Source organism: Bufo gargarizans, chromosome 2 (assembly GCF_014858855.1).
Source record: "Bufo gargarizans isolate SCDJY-AF-19 chromosome 2, ASM1485885v1, whole genome shotgun sequence".
Lineage (NCBI taxonomy): Eukaryota > Metazoa > Chordata > Amphibia > Anura > Bufonidae > Bufo > Bufo gargarizans.
The window spans coordinates 210,454,381-210,469,411 of record NC_058081.1 but is presented as its reverse complement, the minus strand read 5'-3'; the positions used below and the strand labels follow the sequence as shown (position 1 = coordinate 210,469,411).

The following is a 15,031-nucleotide window of genomic DNA, read 5'->3' as shown; positions in this document are numbered from 1 at the left end:
ATTGTTGTTTTTATATTGTTATGTTTTGCTCCGCAGGCATGGTGTCCAATCAATAGGAAACCTGATAAACCATAGTTCACCTCCTCCAGGTGGGTCCACTGTCTGGTCCTTGTTGAGTCCGTATGATTTTGTAAAATGCTGAAAATAGTGACATGGAATGTTAAGGGGTTGAGAGCCCCTCAAAAACGGATTTCCATACTGAGGCATCTTAAGCGATTGGATGTGGATATCGCTCTCTTGCAGGAGACCCACCTGGAGGAATCAGATTTTTGGCGTATGAGACGTATGTGGGTAGGACAGGTCTTAGGGTCCTCTTCTGTAGGAAGAAAAGCGGGGGTTCTAACCCTTATACACAGAAGGGTACGTCACAATATTATTGAGAGTCACAGTGATGACTCTGGACGTCTAGTGTCTGTCACATTAGAACTAGATGTGGGGGAGCTAAAAATTATTAATGTATATGGTCCTAACGCAGCTCACGCAACATACTTTAAAGAACTAACATCAAAGGTACTACAGGAAGGAGATGGTCAATTGCTAATTGCTGGAGATTTAAATGCAGTTAGGGATGCTAGAGAAGATCGTAGGCAAATACAGGACTCACAATCGTCTATTACAAGAGGCGGCTTCTCGATTGACCCATTTCTACAGGCTACGGACCTAGTAGATGTATGGAGATTCTTCAACCCTATTGAGAGAGAATTCACGCATTTCTCTTATGCACAGAATTCCTGGTCTAGAATCGATTACATACTAGCCTCACAGCAATTAATTGCGCAGGGTGGAAAAAGCTGAGATCTTAGACATGGTCATATCTGATCATTCCCCAGTGATGATTGATATAGCAAATATCACCCCCAGAGGTCAGGATATCACATGGCGACTTCCTAGCCACTTATTCACTGATGAAGACTTCCTAGATAGACTGAAAGGATGGTGGTGGGAGTTTTCGGAAGATAATAAAGCTCATGTAGAGGAGCATGTCCTTTTCTGGGAAACGGCTAAATCAGTGCTGAGAGGCCGCATCATTTCACACGTTTCCGCCAAAAGGAAGAAGATAGGAGAGCATTATAAGCGAGCATCAGAATGTGTTAGAAGAGCCTACACGCTTTTTACGGAGGACCCCTCAGACCAAAACAGAACAGCTTGGGTGACAGCCAAACACACATATGATCATTATGTAGAGGCGCAATCCAAATTATTTCTAAACCAAAAAGCTGCCACCTTTTATAAATTTGGCAATAAGGCTGGTAAGTTGTTGGCAACCTTGGCTAAGACGCATAGAGGCACAATGTGTTTGACCAATATCTTAGATGAGTCAGGAGGGAAATTGCAAGATATGAAAAGTATAACTGATCGCTTTGCACGATTTTATGCCAAATTATACTCACAAAGCCCATGGGATAGTAGTAGAGCTAAAGAGTTATTATCTAAACTTAGACTCCCACAGATCTCAGAGGAAGCCCTAGCTAATATTAATGCTCAGATCACGGAAGATGAAATAAAAAGAACAATTAAAACATTGTCAAACGGGAAAGCGCCAGGACCGGATGGCTTTCCGGGCGAATTTTATAAGATGCTGACCTCGGAGATAATCTTACCCCTTAAATCAATTTTCAACTTGATAATGCAGGGAGGGGAAATCATGCCTACGGGAAATACGGCCCATATTAAGGTCATTTTAAAACCAGGCAAAGACCCCAGTCTGGTAGGCTCTTATAGGCCGATTTCGTTGATCAATCAAGATCTAAAAATCTTTTCGAAGATTTTAGCTAATAGATTAGCTGATTATATGCCAGATCTGATAGGACGTCATCAGGTGGGTTTTACCAAGGGGAGAGCAGCAGTTATGAACATTCGGACGGTTCTCGCTGTCCAAGACTATCTTGGCCAGAGTGGTGCCTCCAGAGACCAGCCGGCCCTTCTGTCATTGGATGCAGAAAAGGCTTTCGACAATGTCAATTGGCAGTGGCTGCGCTGGTCTCTGGATGCATTTGGTTTTAAAGGCCAGATTCGATCTGCACTGGAGGGTCTGCACCGAAGACCACAGGCAAGAGTCAGCTTCCCGGGTTTTCTGTCTGAGACTTTCCAGCTTATGAGAGGTACCAGGCAAGGCTGCCCTCTCTCCCCACTCCTCTTTAATCTAGCTTTGGAGCCATTGGTCCGTTATTTAATGCAGACTGATATTTTTAAAGGTATTAAAGTAGGAAAGCAAGAGGTAAAGTTAATTTGCTTTGCCGATGATATATTGATTTTTCTTGACTCCCCAGGAGATCATTTAAACAAGGTGTTGGACACCTTCCTCTATTTTGAGGAGGCCACTGGCTATAAAATAAATGTGAGCAAAAGCCAGCTCCTATATTTACAAGGGCATACTCCGCGATCGGACCTCAGTCCTAGGGTGGAGATTGTTTCAAACTATCTAACATATTTAGGGATTAAAATAGGGAGGTATCCAACTTCTCTATATTCTCTGAATTATGACCCTTTGATTAGAAAGATAGGAGAGGAGCTGGAAAAATGGTCTAATCTTCCACTATCCCTATTTGGAAGGGCGCATCTTTTGAAGATGGTTAGTTTTGCCAGACTTTTGTATCCGATACAAACCATACCCCTACTTATAAGACATCAAGATATAGACAAAATCAGAAGTGCCTTTATAAAGTTTCTGTGGAAAAAAAAGAAGCGCCCCAGAATAAGCTATGAAAAACTTTGTCTGACTAAATGGGAGGGTGGGATCCATCTACCAGATGTTAGACGATATAATTTGGCAGCCCTGACAAGACATATTAAAGATTGGATATGGCACACTTCCTACTTTTCTAATAGGGTTCTAGAGGCAGAGTTGGTAGCCCCGGAAGACTTAGTGGCACTTTTACACTCTAGGATTAGAGACATGCCCCAAATGATAAAGAGATATACCCTGATAAGAGACACAACAGCTGCTTGGAGAGCAGTCAGGAAATTGTATAAATTGCCTATGTACATCACCCCATATATGCCCTTGTGGACGCTCCCTGCTTTCCAGGCTGGGAGACAATCCTCGTTATTTCACAAATGGAGGGAGAAGGGAATCCACACTCTGAAACACATCCTAACCTCCACGGGACATAAGTTGATTCCATGGACACAACTTCAGACTCAGCATCAGCTACCATCATCACATTTCCTAGCATATGCCCAGGTTAAGTCCTATTGCATGGATCAGGCAAAAGTTTTGGGAGACTCGGATAGGCTTGCTTGGTTTGAGGGCTTGATAGGTCGGGACAAATCAGCTGGTACATTGTCTGATTTGTATGGTAGACTCCAAAGTACCCATTCTATAGGGCTGGGCAATAAGGTATTTAGTCACTGGGAAAGGGAACTTAAGGACGATTCATTGACAGCAAAGTTGAGGGCGGGGCTAGAGAGAGTGAGACAGGCTGTGACCTGTGAAGATTGGAGAGAGATGCAGTTCAAGATCCTTCATAAGGCAACCTATGCTTTTGATCTATCTTATAAGGATGCTCCGGCACATTATCTCAGAGCATGTCCAAAATGTCAGCTACCTAAGGCTAATCTTCTCCATGGCCTTTGGGAGTGTCCGTCCTTATCCCAACTATGGAATGAAGTAGTAAATCAGATCAAAGAGGTTTGGAGTGTTGGATTGGGTCTCTCTCCTCAACAATGTATCTTTCATTATATTCCGGTGGATCCAGATGGGAATTCCTCGCAGGTGATTGGAATCAAGGGGGTACATGTAATGTTATTGTCCGTAAAGAAAAGCATTTTGAGGCATTGGCTGTATCCTTCGGTGCCCACGTTGGAGGAAGTGTTGGGTATAGCAAAACAGATAATGTACATGGAAAGGCTAGACACAGAACAATATAAAGTTAGAGCCACAAAGAATTTCTTCAACAAATGGAGAAGCTTCATCGTTAAGATACTCCCCCAAGACGAGATAAAGGAGTTGGTAGCCCCGTTCCTGGGCACTCAGTGGTATCTTTTAGAAAAAACAAAGGGTACGCTTGGAAGGCTAGACAGTGAGTGGCAAGAAGGAGGAGATAGGTAGTGAGTTATGGAATTCAGGTTTAGGCAACAGGGGACTCACACGATGTGCCATAAGGAGCTAATTTTGTTAGTTGGGGATATAGTTTTATTTTGATTTTGGGGGGAGGGGCGTGTTTCAGCGCATAAAAATAATAAAAAATGGAGAAAATGATTGTCTATTATTGCTAATGTCTTATCTATCGAACAATTTGTGAAAATGGAACTGTAATGATGAGACATGTCAACTCATGTACGATATTGTCATTTTCTGCCAATAAAAATTTGTTTAAAAAAAAAAAAGCTGTTCAGTCCCATCCCTTGAGTTCCCTTCGCATTGTGCGTGTGGAAATGCTTTTAGTTTCACTATTAAACATAGCCCTGAGTTTTACTGTTGTTTTTCTTCGATTTAATTTCACCAAATGTTTAAGTGATCGCGATCATTAAGTATTTTTTCCCGCCACATCTCTTCCTCGAATACAATGGGTCCCCACCATCCTTCCCGTTTTTTAATAATGAGTTGGACAGTTCTTAACCCAATTTTAGTAGTTTCTGCAATCTCCTTAGATGTTTTCTCTGCTTGATGCATGCCAATGATTTGACCCTTCTCAAACAGACTAACATCTTTTCCACGACCATGAGATGTGTCTTTCGACATGGTTGTTTAAGAAGTCAGAAGCAACTCATTGCACCAGTTGGGGTTAAATAACTTGTTGTTAGCTGAAAGATAATCACAGATGCAGTAATTATCCAATAGGAGGCTCATAACTATTTGCTTAGTTAAATCCAGGTGTTGGCTTTTTTTGGGGACATGCAGTGTATAAGCTAACTAACTAACTATCTAATATAATTACACAGCAAAGCACAGAGCACAGCAATAACACTGCTGTCTCTTTCAGTACTGCAAAAAAACTGCTAGGGAGTTTATTATATAGTAAGGGGTAGGCAACTTTGCTATTGGTTGCTAGGGGTGTTGCTAAGCTCAGACAAAGACATTGCTGCCTTCTCATTGGTCCACAAGGAAGAAGCAGGGAGGGAATATATAGCACTATATTCTAAATCTTCGCAAATTATCAAAGTGGCGATATTCGTGATTCAAATTTGCGATTAAAATATTCGCGCCCAACACTAGTACTGACTCTCACTGAGAAAATCTGTACAATCCATATACAGTGCCTTGCAAAAGTATTCACTTTTTTCGTATTTTGGTGTGTCACAACCTGGAATTAACATGGATTGTTTGAGTATTTGCATCATTTAATTTACAGAACTTGCCGACAACTTTGAAGATGTTTTTTTTTTTATTGTGAAGCAAACAACAAATAGGACAAAATGACAGAAAGAGTCAATGTGCATAACTATTCACCCCCCTAAAGTGGTGTGTTTGGGGTCATTGTCGTGCTGGAAGGTGAACCTCCGTCCTAGCCTCAAATCACGCAGAGTTGTACAGGTTTTGCTCAAGAATATCCCTATATTTAGCACCACCTTTCCCTCAACGCTGAGCAGTTTCCTAGTCCTGGCTGCTGATAAACATCCCCATAGCATGATGCTGCCACCACCATGTTTCACTGTGGGGATTGTGTTATTTGGGTCATGTGATGTGTTGGGTTTGCGTCAGACATAGCGTTTTCTTTGATGTCTGAAAAGTTACATTTTATTCTCATTAGACTATAGCACCTTCCTCCATACATCTTGGGAGTCTCCCACATGCCTTTTTGCAAACTCACAACATGCCTTTTTGTTTTTAGCTGAGAGTAATGGCTTTCTTCTGGCCACTCTGCCATAAAGCCCAACTCTATCGAGCATATTCTCATCCTGTGTACAGATGCTCCAGTCTCTGCTGTGGAACTCTGCAGGTCCTCCAGGGTTACCTTTAGGTCTCTGTGATGCCTCTCTGATTAATGCCCTCTTTGCCCGGTCCGTGAGTTTTGGTGGACGGCCATCTCTTGGCAGGTTTGCTGTTGTGCCATTTGGTTATGATAGATTTGATGGTGCTCCTGGGGATCATCAAGGATTTGGATATTTTTTTAAAACCTAACCCTGACTTGTACTTCTCAACAACATTGTCCCTTACTTGTTTGGAGAGTTCCTTGGTCTTCATGGCAGTGTTTGATTAGTGATGCCTCTTGCTTAGGTGTTGCAGCCTCTGAGGCCTTTCAAAAAAGGTGTGTATATGTAATGACAGATCATGTGACAATTACATTGCACATAGGTGGACATCATTTCACTAATTATGTGACTTCTGAAGGTAATTAGTTGCACCAGAGCTTTTTATGGGCTTCCTAACAAAGGGGATGAATACATACGCACGTGTCAATTTTCTGTTTTATTTTTCTAAACAATAGTTTTATTTATATATTCTTCTAATTTCACTTCACCAACTTAGACTATTGTGTTCTGATCAATCACATAAAATTCAGATTAACAAAACATTGAATTTAAGGCTGTGATGTAACAAAAAGCGAAAAAAGTCAAGGGGGGGTTTCGGAGTATGAGCCCTCCTACCATCTGGGTTGGCTCATACAGTTAGGAGTCAAAGTCAGAATTAGGGACGCTGTAGGAGGTGACCTACACCCTTATTCCTCCTCCTGGCCTTGTTGATTCCCTGTTGCCTCCTCGTTGTATGGTGGGGAGTTTCCCCCACACCCCACCGTGACAGAATGATCTTGTTGTGATACTTGTTGAGCCCCCCTCCCAGGAAGAGTTGGAGCCGGAGTGGTTCAGTAAGGTATTACTTCCGTTTGTTATTTTATAATATTCTAAGCTGTTTTATCAATATTTTTTCCTGGCTGGACAAGCCCTGTATTGGCCAACAGATAGTTAAAAATGTAGCCTTCTCTCTGATTGGGCAGTGAAGGTCAGGATCTAATAGATGTTTTTAGAGTAATTGCTTTACATCTGTTGTAAACGTGCAAGAATTCCTCCACAGATTTCAGCAAAATAATAGAGTACATGGTATGTGCCAAATGTAAAGTACATGTTTTAGACAGATTTAACATTGACTTGGAAAAGATCTAAAAAAAAAAAGGGATAAAATGTATTTTTAGCGTAATATATTGATGCATATGTTTACATGTGTCCTTCCTTACCTTTCCTTTTGGCTCAGCATATTCCATGATGTATGGTATGAGATGACCAGCTTTGAAAAAAAAACAAAAACATGATTTTGCGATATTCTGTCACAAGATGTCTATATGTGTATAGCCACCCAGTAGTTGTGATGACTGCTGTGGTCTGTGAAGTGCTTTGCTAACAGGTTTTGATATTCTGTTGAATTTGTTTTGTGAAAAATTTGAGTGCTTAGCCAAACTCAAGTAAAGGTAAGGGTGGACACATCTGTAGTTCAGGTATGAGGCAGCATAACAATGAGAAAAGTGTCTGACATATCAAATGAGTTTGACATCATTTGTGCCATTTTCACTGAAATTTTAATATGTGCATCCCAAGACACTGAATAGGTGAGAAAACTGCCTCATGTTAAGCACTTCCATTTTCTGAGAATATTATATTTATAAGATCTGCTATTTTCTTTTTTTCATAGGATATATATTACAAGAGTATAAAAAACATTTGACCTCCATTTTACGTAAAGATTATTCTGATCAAAACAGAAGATTATTTGTGAAAATACATAGTTTCCTTGAGTGTTCTGGAACAAAGAACATATATATAGGAGACAAGTCAGAGGCTATAAATGCAGAAGACCTTTTTACACCAGGAAATCGGAGGGTTTTATCCAGAAGAATGGTTCTAGTGGGGGATGCAGGGACAGGAAAGAGCTACTTCTGCAAATGGCTACAAAATAAATGGATACAAGAACACATTAAGATGTATAAATGTATTTTGCGTATATCCTGCAAAAAAATAAAAAGTAATATGAGTCTGAAGGAAATATGTGACAAAATATATAACGGCCTTTCTTCAATTCTCACGATGGATGGTGTACTTCTTATTTTTGATGAACTTGATGACCTTGTGCATGGAAATGAGGACCCAAGCTCAAATCAGGAGTATGACATGAATACCCCTTTAAACATATACACCTTGTTGGAAAAAATCATGACAAAACAACTTGTCCCTAATACAGATGTTTTAATGGTTTGTCGCTTTGACTCTTTGATTGACTTACAGGAGAAATGCAACTCTGAATTTATTCTTCTGGACTTTACTGAAGAAGAGACTAAAAATATCTATGATAGAAATACCACAAAAGACCAAAAGTTGGGTAATAAAGAGGAAAGAATATCACGTATCACTTACACTCCTGCTTTTGTTGTACTGATGAGTTATTTCAAGGCTGAAAGCAATCTGATAATAAATGGAGATTCCAGTCCATATCAACTTCTAACTGAGATTATGTTAAAGTGGATTACTAACTCCATAGGAAAAAGCAGAGAGATGAAAAATATGTTTATAAGTATGGCAAATGATTCCTATGAAAACCTTATTAAAGGAAAACCAAACCACATCAAGCCTTGGAAAAAATTTCTGAATTTATACAATTGCCAAACACAATACAAGTACCAGTGCAATATGCTGAGAGACATGTTAGCAGCTGCACACTGTGTATGGGAAACACACCGTACAGGAGACTTAACAGAGTGCCTTGATTTCTGGGTGTTTGGAAACAATACAATACCCAGTACCAATGCATTGCTACAATCCATTGCAGATGAGCACAATGCAAAATTTTATCATTTTATAAGATTCTTTATGAGACTTCTGAAATATCCAAACTGTGATAGTCTATGTGATAATACCCACACGATGAACGATAAAACACAAGAGTTACTGTCAGACTGGCTCAAGAAAAGTTTTCAGAATTATAAGAAACCTTCTGAAAAGCTGAAAATCATCCACTGTATTTTTGAACTACATGATGAGAAAGTCACAAAAGAAGTTATGGCTAATATGAAAAAGTTTGAGCTCTTCAACACTCCTCTAAATGTCAAAGACATCCAGGCCTTGGAGTACTGCTTCAAAGGAATTGCATTGGAAAATTTGGACTTGAGGCTTTGTGCTCTTGAAGACAAAGACGTTCGCCAACTCAGAAGCATGATTAAGAAGACCAAAAATGTCATGTAAGCTAATATGTCTGTTGATCTGTTTGGTATGGTGGTAACAGAATTGTGAAGTAATCCTGGTAAAGAGGTACAAGGACATCACTTTTCAGAAGTTATTGTATGCCTTTACTTGCCACAAACTGGATAGTATTGCTGACAGATACACCACCATGGCAGTCCAGATGGTACAGGTTTCAGGGGCCCAGGCAAATAAGGGGACACCACTTTCCTCTGGACTACCACCAACTATCCAACAGTGACTGTATGGGATCTATGAGGTGTTGAGGTGTCACTTCCAAAGTGAATGAAGCATATATAATGGGTAAAGAGTAGAGATGAGCAAATTTCTCAAAAATGCGATTCTGCGGGTTTGCCGAATTTTTTGAAAAAATTCAGTACGATACAAATTTATTGGCGGCGAATCGCGTTAAAAAATTGCTATTTCTTAGCTGCAGAGAGCCTTTATAGTAACACACATAGGGAGTCTGCTGTGGTAGTGAAACAATACTGTGAGTCAGTATGACATGCAGATGGCAGGCGTTGCTCTTAGAATCACTGCACACTTCGCTTATTTGGGCAGTTACAGGGCCAAAACTGACCAAATAACTCAAGTGTGAACTCAACCTTACAGGTCAATGTTAGCGTCAAGAAGAAGTGCACTCCTTTTACACCGTCGGCAGCTGATTCCACATAGATGTCTACAGAACCTGTTCTATTAAACGCTTACACAAGTAGAGCTGCCCCAACAGAGTGGAGAGGGTGTCAGCAGTAAGTTTGTGTTGACGTCACAGATTATTTTGCCCTTCCTCTGATCCGTCAGAACAATAACCCCAAAAAAACGGATCTTGTCTGTGGAGCATATGCCCTCACTCGGTCAGCATTTGGCCAATAATCCAGGAGTGGATCCAAAACAGAGATGACACATGAATGGAATATTTGCATGTCTTCTGTGTTTTGTACCCACTCCTACTTTAGGCTACCAAATGATAAGCCAATTCTGATGCAAAATAGGGACCATGTCATGCAGGCCTTACAGCTGTTACATAGACAGGATCCGGTGTGCGTCTCATTTTTCCTTCCTTCTGACAGATCAGAAGAAGGGTCAAATAAATGATGATGTCAGCCAGACGAAAGGCAAAATAGTGACTCAGTCATGAAGTGGGGAGGGTGAGAACAGAGTGATAAGTCCACAGAGTCTGTAGGTGGCAGCAGCATCAGGATGAGGCCACAGAGTGGCACAATGACAGTGCAGAGGTGGCAGCAGCAGCAGCATCAGAAGGAGGCCACAGGGTGGCACAATGACAGAGTGTGGAGGTGGCAGCATCATCATCAGGAGGCCACAGAATGGCAAGGTGACATAGTGTTGAGGTAGCAGCAGCATCAGGAGACCACAGAGTGGCAAGGTGACATAGTATGGAGGTGGCAGCAGCCTCAGGAGACCACAGAGTAACAAGGTGACATAGTCTGGAGGTGGCAGCAGCATCAGGAGACCACAGAGTGGCAAGGTGACATAGTGTGGAGGTGGCAGCAGCATCAAGAGACCAAAGAGTGACCTGGTGACAGAGTGGGGAGGTGGGTGGCAATACCAGTACCAGCTGAAGATGGTGGGTGAAAGAAGGAGCACTTGGTATCAGATGTGTGGCATCAGGTGGGTGGCAGCATCAGAATAGTAGCTGAGGCAGGTAGCCAGAAGAAACTGGTCTCTTTTGTGAAAGTGTTGGTGTGGCACCATGGATGATCTAGTCTGATGCATCAGGCATTGGTGGGTGGAAATCCTGGCTGATCCACGCCTGATTCATCTTGACAAAGGTCAGTCTCTCCTCATTTTGGGTGGACAGGCAAGTTCTTCTGGGGGTAACTATGGCCCCTGCCGCACTAAACACCGCTCCGATGCCACACTACTGGCCGGGCAGGACAGCTTTTCCAGGGTGCACTCGGCCAGTTGCGGCCAAAAATCCAGTTTGGCTGCCCAGTAGTCCAGCAGATCTTCAATGTGGGGTGGCAGGGTGCTGTCCAAGTAGATGCCACCAGGAGATGTTCCTGAACTGAAAGCAGCAGGTGGTGGTAAGGGTTTAGATGTGTGGATTGAAGGACATGGCAGAATCAAATCTTATCCCCAGGCAGCGGACCTGTAATTGATAAGTGTAGTAGGAGGGTTGAGTGACATGGTGGAAAGATAATAAATTCTGTTATCTCCAGGTTGAGTTTTAAGAAGCAGATGGAGAAGAATAAAGCTATAGCTGATAGAAAAACCAGGGTTCTAGATAGAAGTGAAGTGATATCTGGGCTAGCGAGGTAGATTTGAGTACCATCAGCATAGAGGTGGTATTGGAAGCCATGGGACTCTGAGCTGTCACAGGCTGAATGTACAAATGGAGAAAAATAGGGTACCCAGGACAGAGCCTTGAGGGACACCAACAGAAGTACATGAAATAAAATGTATTGGCTCAGAAAAAGGCTGTATTAAGATGGCTGCCGCATTTGTGGCACGCACCACAAACATTATCAAATTCCGGGTTCAGAATGCAACGCTACGGCACATGCACGAGACTCATAACAACAGTGTCCATCTTAATAAAGCCTCACTGGAGCCCATACATTTTACCGCATGTACGGAGATAGAGATTCTAATGAAATTCAGTGATAGGAATGAGAGAATCGGGTTTGTCCAAAGCAGGACTAACCCCACTCACTCATTACTAATCCTGATGCTAAGTCATCAGTCTTAAACATTCATGAAACACCTGTAAAATCTAATCCCAAATGTATATAGGTTTATGAATATGGGCACAATCGCATTAGATATTAATAGTCATGTATTCATCACTATAAATGGACATTATAAAATATATCCTTTCATATATCATTTAACATACTGCTCATACCATCCTACTATAACAAGTAATGAGTGATACTACTTATTTTAGGCTTTCCTCCAACCATTTGACCAAGGAAACAGGAAAATGTTTAAAAGAAATTCTTCAAGAGCCTGGCTGCATTATTGAGAAGCTTTGGTAAGTATAGCTTTTTATTCAACGAATAAAAGATCGTTTTGGGCCCTACTCATGGAGCTCAACTGTATCGTGAGTAACCACGAATGTGGTAAAAGTATTAATACCTACTTTTGTTGGATTAGTCCTAAGTCTTTATATAGTATCTGGATTTATTGTTTGTTTGTTTATTGTGGGATTTTAAATAATACATTTAAAGGTTATTTTTTAAGGGGTAGTTTGCTATTTTAGTGACATACATATCAGGGTGGATTTGATTTAAATCAAACCGATTTAAATCACAATTTAAATCATGATTTAAATCACTAGTCAGTAAAGCTTGATTTAAATCATAGATTTTTACATAAAGATTCATATTTGGACAATTTTTCTGTTGTACTTAGGAAGGAGAAAAATAATCATTACCTTAATAATAACAATTTAAATAGGATTTATTCAACTGAAACAATAACATTACAGCATGTTATTTGCTTAAACATCCATGCTTGTTGCAGTGTTTGCATTTTGCACGCATACCTGCCTTACCGATAAGTAAAGGAACTTCATTAAAATATTGCCAAACTGGGTCTCTTTTACGGCCTGCTGCCATTATAGTCTTTTTCCTCCAAGGAAAGAATGTGATAAACCTCAGGTCATACACACAAAAAGATCCAAAGACTTGTCTGTCTGTGGCTGTGCAGTACTGTGCTCAGAAAGTTTCACTTTCATTTGTAGTAGTACTCCTTGTCTGCTTGCCTTTTCCTCCTTACACTTAGTTTCACTTTCTTCTTGTGCAGATCTATTCCACTCCAAACAATCAGAAAAATATTGTTTATATTCTATTCACTGAACTTTAAACTTAGAACTGAAGGGGTTGATTCTGTATTTATAGGTTTGTAGAAGTTGGGATTAAGATCTTTTTCTCAACTCTTTTCATGTTATAAATTCAGTTTTGAGAACTCCAAAATTAAACCAAGCATCTGTGATAATATCTTGTAGGCAGAGAAACTACCCAGTAATCTTACAAAAACCTCTGGAAGAGCATGGCATTGTGAATGGATTAATGGAATTTAACAAAAAAAATAAACATATACAGCCTTATTCTACATAATTAAAAAAGTAATCTTTATTTTATAATGAAATAACCTTTGGATGGTAATATATTTTCCTCAAAAAGCATTTTATATAAAAAAAATCGGATTTCAATAAAAAAAATCCGATTTAAATAAAAAAAATCTGATTTTTTTGATTTAAAAAAACAAATAATTGATTTTTATCCACCCTGATACATATACAATCCCCTCCTAGATATCTTAAGGTCTCAGTGATATTGTAAGTATAGCTGTTTGCAACAAGATGAAGAGACGACCGCAGTACTCAATGTCTTCCATGTTACTTCAGTGTTTATTCACCAATCGTGTGACGTTCCAACTCATGTTAGTATTTTTCAAGCATTGTGAAATACATCAGTGTGTGACATATATATATATATATATATATATATATATATATATATAAAAAAGGAAAGCAATGGCGGCACCCGAATGCAAAAAGGGTGCTATTTCCAGGGATGTAGCAGCTTACCCCATCAATAGGAAACGAAAAAAGGACAGCACTCCAAGTAAAAGTGATGATGATTTAATCACCCATGTGCAGGCAACGTTTCAGCTCATACAAGAGCCTTTATCAAGCGCTTGATAAAGGCTCTTGTATGAGCTGAAACGTTGCCTGCACATGGGTGATTAAATCATCATCACTTTTACTTGGAGTGCTGTCCTTTTTTCGTTTCCTATATATATATATATATGAAGACGAAAATCGGACAGCACTACAGATAAAAAAGCAAATGGTGTTTATTCACCATGTGGAAGGCAACGTTTCAGCTCATACAAACAGCCTTTCTCAAGCAATGAACACAGTGCATCATGGGGTATATATAGTCCAACCCCTAATATTTCACCTATTAAAAAATGGCCGCTAGAGTGGCCAAGCATTGGTGCGCATGCTCCCGTAACGGCACGTGGGGACGTCATGCCGTGGGTCTTTGACGCAACTTGGCGCCTGCGCAGTGCCCACATCTGAACGCCTGATTCGGCGGCTACTGGCGTGTGCGACATAGGGGATCGTGTGGAGTATGTCACCACTCCCTCTTTGTATTACAGCATTACATCTCTCCTCCCACATTGATAATGATGCACACATGTATTTGTTGATTGTCATTCGGACTTTATGGTATATTATGTATGCCTCTTACTATACACAGGATCTAATGTTTATGTGGGTTCACCGCACATGAGCTGTGCACATCTTGTATGTATTTATGAATTGTTTATGCACTTTTTGCACTTTAGTTTAGCATAATATGCTGATTGATATTTATTGTGATGTAATAGGGATTGGACTATATATACCCCATGATGCACTCTCTCATTGCTTGAGAAAGGCTCTTTGTATGAACTGAAACATTGCCTTCCACATGGTGAATAAACACCATTTGCTTTTTTATCTGGAGTGCTGTCCGATTTTCGTCTTTATCTACATGGGGTAAGCAGCTATATCCCTGGACCTAGCACCCGCTAGTATTTGTCTTCCAGTGCCGCCATCACGTTCCTTTTTTATATATATATATAAGTACACACCAAAATTTTGGACACACCTTCTCATTCAAAGAGTTTTCTTTATTTTCATGACTATGAAAATTGTAGATTCACACTGAAGGCATCAAAACTGAATTAACACATGTGGAATTATATACATAACAAAAAAGTGTGAAACAACTGAAAATATGTCATATTCTAGATTCTTCAAAGTAGCCACCTTTTGCTTTGATTACTGCTTTGCACACTCTTGGCATTCTCTTGATGAGCTTCAAGAGGTAGTCACCTGAAATGGTTTTCACTTCACAGGTGTGTCCATGTCAGGTTTAATAAGTGAGATTTCTTGCCTTATAAA

General features: G+C 40.3%; 1 protein-coding gene across 1 annotated transcript in view; it reads left to right on the top strand.

Annotated features, from left to right (window-relative positions):
* LOC122927772 overlaps positions 1-15,031 on the top strand; it is a 61,159-nt gene that overhangs the window by 33,525 nt on the left and 12,603 nt on the right. Inside the window, exons 7-8 of the mRNA XM_044279952.1 lie at positions 7,568-9,107; positions 12,017-12,103. Of these exons, the coding sequence (XP_044135887.1) occupies positions 7,568-9,107; positions 12,017-12,103 (1,627 nt within the window). The remainder of the gene's footprint in view (positions 1-7,567; positions 9,108-12,016; positions 12,104-15,031) is intronic.